Below are 17564 nucleotides of genomic sequence, written 5' to 3' on the forward strand. Positions count from 1 at the left end.
GGTGTTTTAACTGGCCTGGGTCAGGTTCGAACCCACCAGCCTCAGTGTATGTGGCAGGCACCATACCTACTGAGCTATGGGCACCGCCCCCCATTTCAATTTCAATTGAGTCATGTTGGCAAGGAATAGGAAGCTGAGGGAGGTTTGGGGAAGGGACAGGGGTGGGAGGCCCATTCCCATTTCATGATCTCAGTGGAAAAGGCTGCTGTGAGTGGACTGTGCTGCCAGGAGAGCCACAGAGATGGGCTCCATGAGTCACTGCTCAGTCCTGCAAGCTCAGCCCACAGTGCCTGCTGTGGTCAGCCGCTCCAGGCTGGCTATAGGCCTAGCCCCCCAATATTCCCTGCCAGGCCTCAGTCTGTCCCCATTTTCCTCTGTACCTTTGCCATCCTGCAGCTGGGCATCCTGTTGCTCTCTACTTCTCTGTCTCCAGTTCAGGCTGAGCCTCTGAATCTGCCTCCATTTGTGACTCTGGTTTCCATCTGACTCATAGAGGGGGAGCCTCAGGAGGGCAGGCGTGGTGTGACTGGTCTCAGGTACACCTAAGCATTTATTATCATTTATTCTATGCCAAGCCCTATGCTGGGTCCTGGCAGTAAAGAAGTAGATGGCATACAGTCTCAATTTCCATGAAGTTTACAACACACGTAAACTTCTGCCTCAATGTGGGTGTACTTCCTCTGAATCTGCCTGCTGTGCCCAAAGGTGCCAGGGTCAGCTGTGGCCTGTGGCTGGAAGCTCTCATCTCTGGCATTCGTAGTGGTATATGTGCCTGATAGCAGGCTCCTCTTGGGATTCCTGGGGGCCTGATGGCTGGTGGGGGTGGGCAGCAGCAGGACAGGGAGGGAGCAGGATGCAGTGACTCAGTGGGGGTGGCCCTGGGACAGACTGGGGAAGGAGCCAAGGTTGGATGATACTCACTGAAGCTAGGAGGGTGGTTAGAGGTCCGGCTGGGATTCAGGGATGGAGCAGGACAACTCCAAGACTGCTCTCTCAGACCTGCTTGTGGAGAAGGCTCAGTAGCTGACTGGGAGTCTGGACTCTGAATGCTGGAATGGGTAGGAGATTGCTGTTGTTCCCACTGTGTCTGCTCTGATGTCCAGGTTCATGAAGGAGGCTCCTGCCTTAAAGCTGGGGAATCCATTGCCCCATTGCCCGGTGCCCCCAGAAAGCAAGGGCCGGAGCAGGCTGTGGAGCTCTGTGCCTTCTCCTGGCTACATAGCAGCTTTCCCACAATCTTCCCACAAATTTGGGGTGTCCATACAAGCCCATATGCCCCAAAGGGACCCCAAACCTCAGAGCTTACTCAAGTGGCTTTCATCAGTTCAGGACCCACCCCCATCCCACTGTAAGGGTGAAATGAGGGGCAGGTCACCAACACAGCCCAAGTGCTGGCAGTGAGCAGAGGTTTGATGTATGGCGTCTTCCCTAGTCTTCACAGCAATCCTTGGAGAAAGGAATGACTTTCCCTTTCTCAAAGGGAAGAGAGTCCTCGGAGCTCCCCCAGCAGGTAAGTGGAGGAGCCAGGCCCCGGCTAATCTCCGGCTCCAGGACGCCCCCTCCGCACCAGCCTCCTTGGCTGGAGTCTGTGGGGGTGGGAGGAACAACAGGGATGCAAGGGCTGGAGGGTCTGTGGGATTCTAGCAGGGCTGGGTCATCCCCCACCTTCCAGCCCGGAGAGCAACTCCGTCTCGTCCCGGGACCCTACCACCCAGCTTTTGGCGGCTGTGCCACGGCAGCGTCCCTCTCCGCCACACACGGTCTTCCCTTGCGCGCGCTCCGCAGCAGAAGCCCCCGCCATCCCCCGCTGGTCTCAGTCACCCTCGCGCACCCACACGGCCTGCCCCGGGGGTCGCCGCTTCCGGCGCCACTCGCCTGGCGCGGAGTGGGTTCTGCGGGACCGCCGGCCGTTGGTCGCGGCCCGGACTCGCGTGGGGAGACCCCGAGGTGAGGCGCGCAGTCAGCGGGGCCCAGCGGCGGGGGCGGGGCGAGCCGTCCGGGCCCGTGCGACAGGCGACGGGCGGCGGGCGGGGGCGCTGCGGGGATGGCGACCAGGTCTCCCCGCCTGCTCGGCCGTCTACCGTCGGGCCCTGCGGACGTGTTGTGGCTGCGTCCTCCAGCCTCCAGGGGGCAGCGTGGCGCCTCGTTCTTGGCGGCCCTGCCTTCCCTCTCCCGTGGCCAAGAGGCGGCGCAGCCTTGCCGTCGAGGCCGGGGTCCGGTCGAGGGCTCCTACTGCGAGGCCTCTGGGGCTTCCCCGTTCCCGGCAGTGCGCCCCGGGGGCGTGAGTCCAGCCAGTGGGTGAGGGAGGGCGCGCGCCACTACCCACGCCAAGGCCAGGGCTTGGCCAGGACCGCGAGCTTGAGCACGAGTCAGCGCGGGGCTTCCAGCCGCGGATCCGCACGTGAGGGCGGGCAAAAGCCCACGGGAGTGCAACGGTGTGGGGAGGGGGCCTGAGCAGGAGGGAGACTCCTGATGTTCTTCCCTCTCCAGGCCTGAACTGTGGTGGCGGCAGCACTTCCTGTGCCCTCGCACCTCCTATGCTTAGTGCCTTGTGCCTGCATTGTGCACCACACCCTATTCGACCATCTTTGACCCAGTTCTGGGATGAGCTGGAGCCCCTGTTCATACTGAGGCCCAGCCCTTCGCCTACTTGCCCTGAGCAGGCCCACCCTTAGGAGTGGGTGATGGAAGGGCCCCTGGAGGATGGAGACAAGTCCCTGGACTCCCGGGGCCATGCCACGGACTGGAGGTTCGCTGTGTGCAGTTTCAGGCATGCCTGGGAGGAGGAGGAACCTACTCCCCAGATGCAGGTCAAGGACCCCAAGCCTCTGAGACCACCAGCAGGGGCAGCCCAGGGTGATGGGATACAGAGCAGCCCCTTGTCCAGGGAGCTTCAATTACCCCCAGTACAGATGGCTTCAGATGGGTCCGGGGATGCCCAGAAGATCACATTAGAAGGCTCCTCAGTCCTGTCTGAGGAGTTGGCCCTCACTGGAGTGGAGAGCCTCCTATGTTCTATGTCCTCCCACCTCAGCCTGGCTCAGGGTGAGAATGACAACCCAGGGACAGGCTTGGTAGGGGACCCAGATCCAAACAGGGTAATTCCAGCCAGCTTGGGCCGTGGAGGGTTGGACAGTGACCCTGCTGACCTTGAAGACATTTTATCAGAAACATCATCAGCACTGCTGGAGCCAGGTAAAAGAGGCTGGGCTAGGGAAGTCTGGAAAGAGAATGGGGTGCCTGGAGATGGATGTTGAGACCTGAGGGCAGGGATTGGGGGTAGGTCTCTGACTGGATTCAGGCTGAAGCCTGGGTTCAAGGAGGGGTTTCTGGGTAGGTGGCCCAATGCAGACCCAAGCCATTTCCCTTTCCAAGACCCCAGCAGATCCAGCCTCCCTAAGCCTGCTGACTGCCTCCTGGCCCAGGACCTCACCTGGGAGCTGCTGGCCAGTGGTATGGCTGCCTTGCCAGGTAGCCAAGGAAAGCCTAGAGGTGGTAGAGGTGGGGTGGCCCAATTGCGCAGGTATTCACTGCCTCCTCTTCATAGGGACTCGGGATATAAAAGGCCGAGCAGTGCTGCTTCTATGTGTTCACAGCCCAGCCTGGCTTCACCCCAAGTGCAGCAGCCATGAACTCATCCGCCTCCTGCTTTACCTGCGAAGCATCCCCAGGTTTAGGGGAGGAGGTTGGGGGAACAGCCAGAGCCAGGAGATATTAAGTCCTAGGAATTGAATACTGAATGAAGCTCATCCCTTTAGGCCCGAAGTACAGGCCCTGGGACTGACAGTGCTAGTTGATGCCCGAATTTGTTCCCCAAGCTCATCCCTCTTCTTGGGGCTCAGCCAACTACAAGTGAGTATAGGATTGTAGCTCGCAGTTCCTTCTCATCCCTTTTGTACAGAGTTGGGGGCAGGGCTGAGCTCAGATTCTTTGCAGGAAGCAGATCCAGGGTCCGTGCACCAGGTGCTGCTAGTAGGAAAAATGCCAGAGGACATGCCTTCTGGGCTGCAGGTACTGAGCCAAGTTGGCTAGGGGTAGATGTAGGGCATTCTCCACCCAGGCCTGGGTCACAATACAGTTTTCTTCTGCAGCTGGAGCAGCTGCCCTCCTATCAGAGCCTGCTGACTCACATCCCAACTGCGGGGTTGCCCACTTCACTGGGAGGATGTCTGCCTTACTGCCACCGCACCTGGCTGGGTTTCCGGATGGTTAGTGCACCAGGTTGGGGGTGGTTAAGTAGGCAACTTGGGCCTACAGAGGAGGCTTGAGTCCTGGTCTGAGCAAGACAAAGCTGGCTGCAGTGGCCTGGAATCCATGAGCCCTGGGACCAGCACTGCACACTGCCTTGGTTATGCCCGTCTCTCTCACAGCGTCTGGAGGCTCTACTGCAGAGCTGCCAAGAGGTTTGTGCCCTGCTCCAGGGGGCCATAGAGAGTATGAAGGCTGTGCCCCAACCCACAGAGTCTGGGGTGAGTGTCCCATTGCAACCACTAGGTGCTCCCTGTTTCCCTCCTTGTCTCAGATGGCCACCTCCACTGCCTATTGCCCTCAATCACAGGAAGTTGGTCAACTGCTACAGCAGGCACGGGTCTTGATGCAGCAGGTGCTAGACTCATCACGGCTGGCATGGCTACAATGCCAGGGGGGCACGGAGCTAGAGCGGCTAAAGCAGGAGGTTCCAGAAGTGACCCTGAGTCCAGACTACAGGTAGATACAAGTCTAGCTCCCAGATCTTGCCCCAGCCCCGCCTACCAGATCTCATGCCAAGGACTCAACTGGCTGCATCAGAACCAGCCAGTCTTATGGGTCCCAGGATCCCAGGAGTGGAGAAAGGGAAATAGCAGGGGGCCCTAAGACTGATGTACCGTACACCAGGCCGTCAGTGGACAAGGCTGGTGAGCTGTATGGCCGTGTGGACAGATTGCTGCACCACCTGACCCTGCAGGGCAATCAACGAGTACAGGCCCTAGAGTTGGTCCAGACATTGGAGGCCCAGGAGGGCAGGCTGCACCAGGTGGGGACTACTGGCCCAGAGTGAGCGCTGCACGTGGTCTCAGCATGACCACCCGCAGCAGCTTTCTCACCTTTCCCTGCTTGTACCCCTCCAGATTGAAGTGTGGCTACAACAGGTAGGCTGGCCAGCACTGGAGGAGCCAGCGGAACCCTCACTGGACATGCTCCTACAGGCCCAAGGCCCTTTTCGGGAGCTGGACCAGGTTGCCCAGGTAAAGTAAATTTGGTCACATGTGCAGTTATTTTTTGTTGTTGTTGCAGCTTGGCCAGGGCTGGGTTTGAACCCACCACCCTTGGTATATGGGGCCGGCGCCCTACTCACTGAGCCATAGGCACCACCCACACATGTGCAGTTATTGGAACACTTTTCTAGGGACTGGGAATGTAGGAATGAGTGAAAGCAAATCAATTCGTTGCTCTCCTAGAACTTCTAGTTCAGCAGAGGAAATCAGTTGCAATTTATCACAGTCAGATATGTGATTGCAAACTGAGGCAGAACTCTGGTAAGAGGCAACACATGTGATTCCTCCTAAGGGCATAATGGAGACCTGACCTAGCAAAGGTGTTGGGCAAGCTTTTCTGAGGTCATGTAGAGCTAAAAGATAAATTGAGGTCAGCTAGGCAGAAGAGGGTTAGGGATGGAGGTCATTCTAGGCTGGGGGAGCAGAACATGCAAAGATCCTGTGGCAGGAGGGAACATGGTATGCCTGAGGGACCAGAAGGTCCAGTGAGGTTGAAATGCAGAGCAAAAGTGGGAGAGTAGGGTGAGATAAAGTGGCCTGATCACTCGTCCTATAGCAGTGGAAAGTTTAAGCAGGAAAGCCTCATAGTTAGAGCTATATTCTAGGAAGATTAGCTTAGCTTCTGAGTAGATAGTGACTTGGAATGTGGATGTAGAGTCCAGTGAAGAGGCAGTTGTGCTAGTCCAGGTGGGAAATAATGCCTTCTTTGGCCAAGATAGTGGCAGGGTAGACAGATTTGAGAGATTGATGGCTCTGATGGTGAATCCATGTGGGAGTGTGAAGGAGGGGGAGGTTGCCAGGATGAATGTTCCCTGAGAGAGGGAGACTAGGAGATGAGGACATTCGGGGAGGGAAGGGCATTCATGTGTCTAGTCTTGGATGTGCTTTTGAGATGGCTGTGAGGGATGAGAGGAAAGCTCTTGGATGTTGGACCTGGAGCTCAGAGGAGAGGAGAGGTCTGGCTGAGGAGGGTCACTTGGTGGGTATGGGCAGGTGGATGACATTTGAAGTTGGTCTCACAAGCTTGGCTGGGAGAGAGTAAGCTGTCTTCAGGAGGCCTTGTGTTTAATGGCCCAGGTTAGGGAAGAAGAGCAAAGAGAAACCTACCAGAGAAGGAAGGGGAGGAGTCAGAGATGCCCAGGAGAGAGCAGGCAGAGGGCAGTTGAGAGCTGTAGTCAGTGACGCCTAAGAAGTACTAGGGACGGGGCAAAGGTGGGACTGGAGAGGGCTGGTGCTGAGTAAAGACTAGGCATGGTGAGGACAGGCATTTCCTCCTGGAAGTTTGGCTGAGATGGGGAATGGATGCAGGTAGGGCCTAGAGGGCTGAGGAAGCTCTTCCACCACAAGAAGAGATCTGACTATGACCTGTCAGTGGGAAAGATCTGGGTCCGGGCTAGACCACCAGGCCTAGGCCGGCTAAGCCCAGTCTCTTTCTCTCCAGGAGCAGGTCAGACAAGGGGAGAAGTTTCTACAGCCACTGGCTGGCTGGGAGGCAGCTGACCTGGGCCCCCAAGGAGCACGCTTTCTGGACCTGCAAGCCCAGTTGACTGAATTCTCTAGGGCTTTGGCCCAGCGGCGCCAGAGGCTGGCAGATGCTGAGAGGCTGTTTCAGTTCTTCAAGCAGGTAGGTGAAGATCCTGTCCACCATGTGGCTGGTGAGACCAAAGGGGTGCTCTTCCTGCCACATGTTCTCTTTCTTTGTCTTTAGTCTGACCCCAAAATCCAGCCACTGGGGATGTGGATTGGGGCCAGGATCCTGTGGGATGGGGAGCCAGTAGAGCAGCAGAAGACTTGGTAGGCACAGTGGGGTTCCCCTTTAACGCCTTTCTGGCCCTGGTGTTGCAGGCCTCAACATGGGCTGAGGAGGGGCAGCGAGTCTTGGCAGAGCTGGAGCAGGAGCGCCCAGGGGCTGTGCTACAACGGCTGCAGCTGCACTGGACCAGGTACCCTGACTTGCCTCCTGCCCACTTCCGAAAGATGTGGGCTCTGGCCACGGGGCTGGGCTCAGAGGGCATCCGCCAGGAGTGCCGCTGGGCCTGGGCACAGTGTCAGGACACCTGGCTGGCCCTGGACCAGAAGCTGGAAGCTGCCCTGAAGCCACCACCGACGGGTAGCACAGCTAGCCTGTGTGTCAGCCGGGTCCCCAGTGTACCTGCTCCTCCTCCCCTGAGGAAGGCCTACAGCTTTGATCGGAATCTGGGAAAGAGTCTCAGCAAACCCACCCATCACTGCCACCATGCGGCCGTTGTCACTGCCTGCCACGGACCAGAGGCTACTGGAGATGCCCAGCCCCAGCCATCCCCTTCTGTGCCTCCACCAGGCAGCTCTGACCCCAAGAGTCCCAGCAGGTGCAGGCAGTGGGCAGGGCAGGGAGGGTAGTAGAGGGTGGATGTCTTGGTCCTGACTCCACCTACCTGGTAGGCTACAGCTGGTCCTGGCAGAGATGGTGACCACAGAGCGGGAGTATGTTCGGGCCCTTAACTACACCATAGACAACTATTTCCCTGAGCTGGATCGCCCTGATGTGCCCCAGGGCCTCCGTGGCCAGTGCGCCCACCTCTTTGGCAACCTGGAGAAACTGCGTGACTTCCACTGCCATTTCTTCCTCCGTGAGCTGGAGGCTTGCACCCGGCACCCACCCCGAGTGGCCTATGCCTTCCTGCGCCATGTAAGTCCCATAGGCCACATGGCCTCCTGCTGATTTTGCCACATTCCCCAAGGAGCTGTCAGCACATGCTAGGTGTGAGGCCTAGTACTGAGTACAGCTATGAGCAAGAATGACAAGGTTCTTGCATTTCATGGTGATCTGGGTTCGGGAAAGGAGACATAAAAGTGAAACAGGTACTTTTAGATATAGTTGGAACTACGAGAAAAATAGGCAGGGTAGGTGCTTGTGAGTTACTGGGAGGCAAGGGTTCCCACCTTCAAGGGAGCAGTTTAAGAAAGGCTCTGAGGAGCTGATGTTTGTGCTAAGGCCTGGGAAGGACCTGGAGGAACAGGGTTCCACTTAGAGGAAAGAGCAAGTGCAAAACCAGCAGCAGGAAAGAGGCCTGGTAGTCAAGGAAGTGAATAAATAAGTGGCTGAGTACAGTGAGCAAGAGGATGGTTGTCTGAGGAGAGGTGAGACCAGAGACGTTCTCAGAGCTCTGGGAGTAGCAGAGCTGAATGCAGAGGCTCAGGCTGAGGGTGGCAGATGTACTCCCCAGAGCGCCTATGGACGCCTCCCTCAGCACAGGGCCTGTTGTTGCCAGACCACCCCTCGTTCAATGCAGGGCAGGTTGGGTCTGTCGGGGAGGCCTCCCTGGGAGCCATCTGTTGGCTTTTTGGTCCTTTTAAGCTAAGAGTGGTCTGGCCCCCTGGCCCTTGGGCTGAGCCGTGTGTCCTTGTAGAGGGTGCAGTTTGGAATGTATGCGCTCTATAGCAAGAACAAACCTCGTTCCGATGCCCTGATGTCCAGCTATGGTCATGCTTTCTTCAAGGTAGGTGAACCTAAGACTGTAGGAGGAGTAAGAGTGTGGGGACAGGACCCTGAAACCACTCAGTGGTCTCCTATCCACCTGGCAGGACAAGCAGCAAGCACTGGGGGACCACCTGGACTTGGCCTCCTACCTGCTTAAGCCCATTCAACGCATGAGCAAGTATGCGCTGCTGCTGCAGGAGCTAGCACGGGCCTGCGGGAGTTCCGTGCAGGAGCTGAGTGCCCTACGTGCAGCTCAGAGCCTTGTGCGCTTCCAGCTGCGACATGGCAACGACCTGTTAGCCATGGATGCCATCCAGGGCTGTGACGTGAGTCATGCCAGACCGCAGTGGGTGGGGGCAGTAGATATGGAAGAAGAGGGCAGAAGAGGCTGGGCACCCACTGGGCCCCAATTTGCAGGTCAACCTCAAGGAACAGGGGCAGCTGGTACGACAGGATGAGTTCATGGTGCGCACTGGGCGTCGTAAGTCCCTACGCCGTGTTTTCCTCTTTGAGGATTTGCTGCTTTTCAGCAAGCCCCGCCGTGGGCCTACAGGAGTTGACACATTTGCCTACAAGCGCTCCTTCAAGGTAGGTCCACCTGACCCCAGCCCCTGCCCCCTCTCTCCACCCCCTACAACTCACAAAGCCCCTCTATCCTGGCAAAACAGATGGCAGACCTTGGTCTCACTGAGTGCTGTGGAGATAGCAATCTGAGCTTTGAGATCTGGTTCCGCCGTCGCAAGGCCAGGGACACCTTTGTGCTGCAGGCCTCCAGCTTGGCCACCAAGCAGGCCTGGACAGCTGACATCTCCCGCCTGCTCTGGAGGCAGGCTGTCCATAACAAGGGTGGGTCTCCGCCCCCTACTTCACCACACTTATGTTGTTGCCCTGGAGCCCAGGGAGGGCCTGGGGACCTGGAAAAGCTTTGCAAAGGGGTCGGAAGCACAACTATAGGGATAGGAACTTCAGAGTCAGGCAGTCCTGCTGTTGCCATTGCTGACTTTGGCCGCAGCATTAACCTCTTTGAGTACTGGGGGCCTCATCACCCAAAGGGGAATTATGACAACTGCCCTGCAGGATTGTTGGGAGGAGTGAGCCTAGTACCAGAAGTGCTCCGTGCACAGGGTGACTAATCTGTTGGATGTGGGTATATAGCAAAGACTTATCATTGGGGGGTTATATAGAGGCCAAGGACAAGGCTAATGTCCAGAGGGCCTCTGCTCATACCCACTCTCCAGAGGTCCGCATGGCTGAGATGGTATCCATGGGCATGGGGAACAAGGCCTTTCAGGACATTGTCCCCAGCGAGGAAGCTATCAATGACCGCACCATCAACTACATCCTAAAGTGCCGAGGTAGCAGGCCAGATACAGGGGGTGGGGATGAGGACAGTTGCGTGGGAGGCACTGAGGACCTCTGTCAGCTCTGGCCTGTGCTCCCCTCAGGGTCTCAGGCCAGGCTGGGCTCTGGCCTGCCCCAACCTGACCTCTCTTACTTAGAAGTTCGCTCTCGGGCCTCCATTGCTGTGGCTCCATTTGACTGTGACAGTCCCTACCTGGGGGCCTCAAGCAGCACCCTTCCTGGAGACCCTGCCTCTTGCTCTGTTCTGGGGTCCCTCAACTTACACCTGTACAGAGACCCAGCTCTTCTGGATCTCCGCTGGCCCTTGTATCCCCCCAACTTTCCAGAGGAAGCAGAGCTGGAGGCAGAGGTGGAACTGGGCAGCCAGCCCTCTCTGAGTATGTCTAGGCTTAGCCAGAGGCAGGAGGGCACAGCTTGGGGTCTGGGCCTCCCCTGCTGGCAGCTCACTCATTCATTCTCCCTAGCTCCTGAGGATTCAGAGGTCCTGTCCCAGTGCCCATCAGCCAGTGGCTCCAGTGGCTCTGACAGTAGCTGTGTGTCAGGGCAGGCCCTGGGCAGGGGCTTTGAGGACTTGTCCTATGTAAGTGTCATCTTGCCCTGTTCCCACTAGCCCTTCCCCAGTCCAAGCTGGGCCTGTGACTACCTTTCCTTTAGGCAGAGGTGGAGTAGATGGTCTAGAACTATTCCCTGGAGACAGAGTTCCAGAGTTCTAGACCCAGAGTTCAGGAAACAGGCAATCATGCCTAACTTGGTACCACAGGTCTGAGCCCAGGCTCGAAGACAAGCAGTGCATCCATCATCTTGTAGCTCCAAGGAATATCACCTCTCTGGATCTGCTGTGACCAGAGCATGGCTGGCACCTGGGCTATCTCTAACTTACATGTACAGCCTTGTTGACGACCCTTTCTGATATCTGTGACCATTGGACAAAATGGAATGCGGCTCACCCAGGGAACTCTAGCTGCAGAGCCCAAAGGAACATCCCGATTCCAGGCTTCTGGCCCCATGTCTGCTTCTGTTCCCTCTCCAGCTCCCACCCCAGTTGTGGGTTAAGAATAATCTAGGTAGAAGTGGGCATTTCTATGCTCTAGGCTGGTGGGGGGCCATATGGTCCTGGGAAGTGACTACACTGTCCACACCTCCATGAGGAACACAACTGGGCTCCCAGCAGCTGCTCTTCATTCCCTAGACATAAAGCTGAGATCCTTAGATACAGGAGCTGGTTTGTTCCTGTTGCGCCCTTACCTTGCCTGTCTTGGCCCAGCCTCCTTTTCCCTGGGGAAATTTGGTTATTTTGATTTGATGCCTTTTGAATAGCTTTCAATAGAGTTGTCTAAAATTATCTTACTGGTTGTAAGGCTTTTGTCATCTCAGAAAAGGAGTCTAGGCCTTTGATTCGTGATTTACTCTTTTATTTGTTTATAATAAAAATAGACTTATATGTACCCTTAGGTGGACACACACATTATGGTGATATCTCTGGTTAAAATGAGCCATGGTGGGTGGGCACATGCAGGGCAATGTCTCTGGGCACCCTATCCTTCTTGTAAGTACTTCCCCAGGATAGAGTAAGAGACAGAGTGAGAAAGGCCCCTCTGGATAAGCAGGTCCACGCAGCGGCCATATTTCCTGGCGAAAGGGAGTGTGAGCTGGAAGGAAAGGCTAGTCTTACTCCTGATTTCCTGGCCAGTTGCCCACTTCAGCTGCATTGGAGTGGGGGAGGGCTCCCATCTGGGCAAGGACAGAAATAGGGCAAGCCCCATTATTGGGGGCCTTTGATGCTCTATGTCTCAGTTTGGCCCAAAGGCATCTCACAGGGTTGTGGCTAGGAGTGATTACCCAGAGAATTGAGTAGAAAGACTAGCCTGGAGGATCAAAAACCATGTTTCTTGTTATTGGTTTTCTCCTGAGTAGCAGGGGTTATAGGATGCACCAAAATGCCCAGATACTTTTTTTTTTTTTTTCCCAGTTTTTGGCCAGGGCTGGGTTTGAACCCGCTACCTCCAGCATATGGGGCCAGCACCCTACTCTTTTGAGCCACAGGCACCACCCCCCAGCTACATTTTTTTCTTTTTCTTTTTTTGTAGAGATGGTGTCTCCCTCTTTTTTTTTTTTTTGGCTGGGGCTGGGTTTGAACCCGCCACCTCCAGCATATGGGACCGGCGCCCTACTCACTGAGCCACAAGCGCCGCCCGGTGTCTCCCTCTTGTTCAGGCTAGCCTTGAACTCCTGACCTCAAGTGATCCTCCTGCCTTAGCCTCCCAAAGTGGTAGGATTATAGGTGTGAGTCGATGTGCCTGGCTCTGGTTTTCTACTTTCTAGCCATAGATGCTGACTTCACCTTTACAAACAACAGATAAGCCAGAGGCCTAATAGCAATTGGGTACTAGTTAGCTTATGGTGAATAGTATGACAATAATGTCCTTGATTATGGAAATGCCAAATTAATGAGAAGTTAGCTAAATCTTTCCCAAAGCATGGGTTCATATGATATGCTTCTCCAAGCGTGGCCAGTTATTAATAATGAAAGCACAGTTAGTATAATTGGAATGATAAAAACCAGTGGCCCAAGTACTGCTTTTTCAGTCATCCCTTTCTCCCTCTGTGGGTCCAGGGACCAGTGGCCTAGCTGCCTGCGTAGCCTTCTGGGTGTCACTGGCCCGGCCCTTGTGCAGCAAGGGCCGCACGGGGGGTGCAGGTGGCCCTCACCTCCACCCAACTGTATAAGCGTTCCTGGGTGTGCCGGTCATCCTTGAAGCCGCTGATGGCCAGCAAATCCACCACAAACTGCTTGGGGCTGATGTGCAGGGTCTGCCAGGAGAGCCCACAGTTAGGGCTGGGCAGCACCTAGCCCCTCGGTGAAATGCAGGGCAGAGACTTCCTAGGTCTGCAGAGCCACGGAGCCAGGGGTAGGCTCTGTCACTCCAATCTGTCCCTTGGCTGAAGCTTGATCCAGATGAAACTGCCCTGCCTTCCTGTGCCTTCTTGCCACCCTTCTCCCCCTGACCTCTTCCCGGTGCTCCTCCCGCCGCCATCTTGACTTGCTTCCTCTTGTCTTGAACCACTTATTTCAGGGTCAGGGGACAGGCAGAGAAGGTACAAGGTGCCCCAGGACCTGGGGCCTGTCATACATTACCCACAGCCGGTTGGCCAGGGAGACCACCTTGGCTGTGATAGCTTTGGGGTCCTTTTGCCTGATGGAATCCAGGATGATGTCAGTCAGGAAGCGGTGGCATTTCTGTGCATAAAACATCTCTTCCCAGGACAGAGAGAAACTCAGGAAAGTTACCTCTGTAGGAGAAGGAGAGTGGATATGGCCACATCTGCCGGCAGCTAGGGCCTTAGAGACAACCTGGAGGGAGGGGAGAGGTGACCCCATCCCAAGGGATGCTTTCTGCCTGAAGTACCCTAGGTGGGGCTCAGGCATCTGTACAAGGTATACAGGACTCCAGAGACTCACCTCGGGCCTTGGGGCTGATTTTGGGTGGTGTATGCCCAAGGTTCTCCATATGTGTGGTATAGATGATGCTGTCTTCAAAGAACATGCAGGAGCCATCGCTGCCCACCACTGGGGGGTGAGTCACTTTGAGGATGACCCCCGGGCTGTCCACCTCACTGGCCTCAGACAGAAGCTGCTCAGGAGCATGGCTTTCTGTGAAAACAATATGGGGAGGGAGCTCTTCTTAAGCCACCTAAGAGCCCAAGCAGGGAGGGGATCAGGACAGTCAATCACCTCAACCTTCCAGCTGCTGCTCTCTCTAGGTTCTTAGAAGTGACACCCTGGACTGCCAGGGTCCTGTCCTTGTCTCTCTTTTCATTGCTCTGGCATCATTGCAAGCCAAATCCTGGATTTTGGAACTCCAAGGAACTCTCCAAATTCCTTTGTTGAACTAAGACTACTATCAAATAGAGCTGATAATAACCCCGTTGGGGACTGGAAAGGTTTATAAGATTTATAATGAGAGGAGCTTTGAGGGCCAGCTTTTGATGCATGCCCGTTCCAGAGGAGTAGACATTTGCTACCCCAAAGCTTGACAGATCAAAGAGTCCAAGAAGTCCTTCCAAGTAGAGCCTGAGCCACTAAAAGGGAAAGTGACAGAATACCATAGGAAGGACTCGGAGCAAAGGAAACAGCTTGGCATGGCAGCATACTACCTAGCTAACATGCATTCTCCTCAGTCCAATCTCTGTAGACCCTCCTGCCTCCTGGACTTTTCCACCTGGATGTCCCTTAGCATCTCACGTAATATGTGCCCTTCCCCAAGTTCTACTTTTGTCCACCCACCCCTGCTGCACTCTCCCAAACTGGAAACCTGGCCCCTCCTTGGCCCATCCCCGCATCCTTGTCTGGTTGTTTAGCCTGTCTCCCTACCCTTGAATGAACTCAGTGGCTCCAATACTCCCCTTCCTGCATTTCCTCTAGAGCTGACTTTCTGAAATGTTCGTGGTCAGTGCGCCTTTGTTGAAAATCCCTCAGGGGCTGCCCACTTCGGTCAGCCTTAGAACAGAGTAGCGCATCGTGAGGACTTGTCTTTGGCCTCATCTCATCACATCTGCACAGGAAGCCTGGCCTCCAGATAGACCAATCCCCTGTACTTCTGCTGACACCCTGAGCTTTTCCTTTCCTTCCGTCTGACTCTCCAGCCTCCTTTGTGCTCCTACTTCACAGCCCACCCCCACCCCCGCATCACACCACACTCATCACTTCACCTATATGATCTTTCAGTGCTCCAAGCCATGTACACCAGTGTGCCAGTCTTTCCTCAGTCTGCTACCTGGCATAGAGCTGGCATTGGTGAGTGGGAATGTCTAGTCCCCTTTGTCACAAACCTGCTCTGAGGTTTTGGCCAAAGAATTTGCCTTCTCTGTTGTGAGGTGTAGGTCAAGGATGGGACAAGACTCACCTCTGTCCTTTGGCCTCTGCTTGCCCCAGTCCTTCAGGGTGATGGTTCTTTTCATGGGGAAGTAGGGCTTAAAGTTTGGCTCTGGCCCCTTGTCTTTTGCTCCAGCCCCAGCCCCTGCCTGTGTGCCTGGATTCTTCTCTGAGGCTGTGGAATGATCTTTCCAGACAGCCGAGGTGCCTGGCTGGGAAGCAGCCTCACCTCCCAGGGGGAGCTGCAGACTGGCCTCCTCCACAGTGCTTCCCCGGGGGGCTGTTGGTGACTGGAATCCCCACTGTTTGCAGTTGGCCATGTCCCATTCCCTCACCAGGGAGATGAGTTTCTGCATGGGGGTGACAGGAGGCTCTTTAGTTTCAGATTTCTGTGTGAGGTTGATTGTGGTACACTTCTTCTTGGGTGGGCTCTCATGGTGGCCCCCCCAGTGTCTGGGGTTGGTACATAAGCCAGGGCAGTGTGAGTACGTGCTGGGGTTGCCTGCCCTCTTGGTATTTCGGCACAGGGAAACCTGGATGGATCGGGTGTACTGCTCAGCCTCCTCCATCTGGCTGGACCTTGCCAGGTGTCCCTTGGCCTTATTCCATGCAGTCCGGTCATTGCAGTCTTGGAAGTCCATAGGCATGTAGGTTGTGGTCTAGAGAGAGAGGGCATTATAGTTCTGGGCATGTTGTACATCAACATGGAAGCCTTGCCCAAGATCTAATAAGTTGGGCCTCCCAAGACTTCACTTGCTCATCCAGAACAATCCCACCTGCAACGTGGGTCACCCATTTGAACTTTGTTCAGTCTGAGTGGGAGTGGTGTCAGCCCAGGGGCCTCTCCCACTCTAATAGGAGGTATCAGCATCACAGGCCACAAATGACCAGCAAATACCTGTGCCTCTTTCAAGATTTAGAAATAAGTTCCTGTACCAGAAGCACATGTAGGACCTGCTCTTTCTTATTTCATAGCCCTCAGTAGCTGGGGCTGCCCATTGAGCCCTGTGATACTGTTCTTTAAGGCCAAGACCAATCAAAGAAATCTGGGGCTTACTTCTTTGGTGTCTCTGCTGAACTCCACCAATGACCCTCTTCCTTCTGTCATCACATGTAGCCTCCTGATGGGAAAAGGTTCTTCATTTTCAGATTCTTTCTCCTGGGTCCATGACCTACAGAAACCAAGAGGGTGAGTAGACACTTCCCTCAGCCCATCAGCCAGTTGGTCAGGTTTGCACTTTGGCAGGGAGTTAATGCTAGACAGCAGGGGAGAAGGGGTTGTTGTTTTTGTTGTTGTTTGTTCGTTTTGAGACAGAGCCTCAAGCTGTTGCCCTGGGTAGAGTGCTATGGCATTACAGCTCACAGCAACCTCCAACTCCTGGGCTCAGGCGATTCACCTGCCTCCGCCTCCCATGTAGCTGGGACTACAGGCACCTGCCACAACGCCCGCCTATGTTTTTGGTTGCAGCCATCATTGTTTGGTGGGCCCACGCTGGATTCGAACCTGCAAGCTCAGGTGTATGTGGTTGGCGCCTTAGCTGCTTGAGCCACAAGGGCCAAGCCAAGAAGGGGTTGTTAATAAAGGGTTTTACTTAGGTCACTGGCTAATCCTGGGCCTGCTTTACTCCCTCAACCCCAATCCTGAGACTTAGGACAGGATTTCCAAGGGAATTTAAAGGCCCATACTCCAAACATGGAATCCGAAGTGACGTTTCCTTACTTGTATGCCTCACATTGTGCCAGGGCTTCTGAGAGGGATGGAATGTGGTATTCTTCTACCTCCTGGCAGAAGAGCGGCCATTCCCTGCAAATGACAAGGAGACATCAGGCTGGGCAGCTAGGGGTGGAAGAAAGGGAAGGGGCGTAAGTTCCTAGAGCTGCTGCCTCAAACAACAGTTCTCATGTTGGAAATAAGATAACCTCCTCCCTGAAGGCTACAAACTCAGGTTTCCTTTGTTGCAGAGGGAGGGGTCAGCCTTGGTGATTTCATCACACCATTTCTTTGCATCACTTACTTAAATTCAGATGGTAGAAACAGTTTTCCAAGTCTCAGGAAGTTTAGAACATGTCGGAACATTTGGCCATCCCCATGGATGAGCAGAGTCTGTCCGTATGTGATCCAGTACACTCTCTGAGGGTTGGACAGGAGTTCTGGATACTGGAGGGAGTTGGACACCAGACTCAGTCAGTCCCAAAGCCTAGGTCTTTAGCAGGTCAGTCTTCTCTTGCTCCATTTTCCCAACCATGCTAGAGCAAAGGCTTTGGGATTCCATCTTGTCAGCACAGTGAACCACAGCGGGAAGCAGAGCATCAAGACAGAAATACATCTCTGTTTCAACTTCTGCAGGGCCCTAGACCACCCTGTCAAGGCATCTGGAATCCCACTCTACCTCCGTTTCAGTTCAGGCCCCTCAGACTGGCCTCCTCCCTACCCACATTCTTGAGGGCCTTCCCAGCAAGCTGCTCATTCCACTTCTCCTAAATAGAGCACTTTGGGCATTGGAGTCGGGGAGAAGGTCCTTGTTCTTAGCAGGTGCTGAAGGCTGTGTAAGGGTCAGGTGACAAGTCCCAAAGCAGCTCAGGTGGGGGAGCCAAAAGGGGAGCAGGGCAGGCA

General features: G+C 55.2%; 2 protein-coding genes across 2 annotated transcripts in view; one reads left to right on the top strand and one right to left on the bottom strand.

Moving 5' to 3' along the window:
- The first annotated feature begins 2467 nt into the window (after positions 1–2467).
- On the top strand, positions 2468–11538 carry PLEKHG4 (pleckstrin homology and RhoGEF domain containing G4). The gene is made up of 21 exons (XM_053603907.1): positions 2468–3195; positions 3376–3471; positions 3548–3671; positions 3759–3852; positions 3937–4011; positions 4092–4208; positions 4371–4469; positions 4559–4707; positions 4876–5014; positions 5109–5225; positions 6697–6879; positions 7101–7603; positions 7677–7923; positions 8645–8734; positions 8820–9041; positions 9133–9303; positions 9384–9561; positions 9954–10070; positions 10215–10454; positions 10542–10657; positions 10838–11538. The coding sequence occupies exons 1-21, from the start codon at positions 2685–2687 to the stop codon at positions 10841–10843; spliced, it is 3594 nt and encodes a 1197-aa protein (XP_053459882.1). The 5' UTR covers positions 2468–2684; the 3' UTR covers positions 10844–11538.
- A 74-nt stretch (positions 11539–11612) lies between these two features.
- KCTD19 (potassium channel tetramerization domain containing 19) overlaps positions 11613–17564 on the bottom strand; it is a 35425-nt gene continuing 29473 nt past the window's right edge. The window contains exons 9-16 of the mRNA XM_053554125.1: positions 16966–17108; positions 16671–16754; positions 16008–16122; positions 14982–15609; positions 13538–13729; positions 13214–13368; positions 12787–12888; positions 11613–11726 (exon numbers count right to left, since the gene is read on the bottom strand). Of these exons, the coding sequence (XP_053410100.1) occupies positions 11613–11726; positions 12787–12888; positions 13214–13368; positions 13538–13729; positions 14982–15609; positions 16008–16122; positions 16671–16754; positions 16966–17108 (1533 nt within the window). The remainder of the gene's footprint in view (positions 11727–12786; positions 12889–13213; positions 13369–13537; positions 13730–14981; positions 15610–16007; positions 16123–16670; positions 16755–16965; positions 17109–17564) is intronic.

Source organism: Nycticebus coucang, chromosome 2, assembly GCF_027406575.1.
Source record: "Nycticebus coucang isolate mNycCou1 chromosome 2, mNycCou1.pri, whole genome shotgun sequence".
In the NCBI taxonomy this organism is placed as follows: Eukaryota; Metazoa; Chordata; class Mammalia; order Primates; family Lorisidae; genus Nycticebus; species Nycticebus coucang.

What these genes read in the sequence shown, in the direction of transcription:
- PLEKHG4 (XM_053603907.1), top strand. Translation starts at nt 2,685, where the DNA reads ATGGAAGGGCCCCTGGAGGATGGAGACAAGTCCCTGGACTCCCGGGGC. An exon ending in TGGTATGGCTGCCTTGCCAG is followed by an intron (nt 3,472 to 3,547) that starts GTAGCCAAGGAA and finishes TCCTCTTCATAG; the next exon opens with GGACTCGGGATATAAAAGGC. An exon ending in AGCTGGACCAGGTTGCCCAG is followed by an intron (nt 5,226 to 6,696) that starts GTAAAGTAAATT and finishes CTTTCTCTCCAG; the next exon opens with GAGCAGGTCAGACAAGGGGA.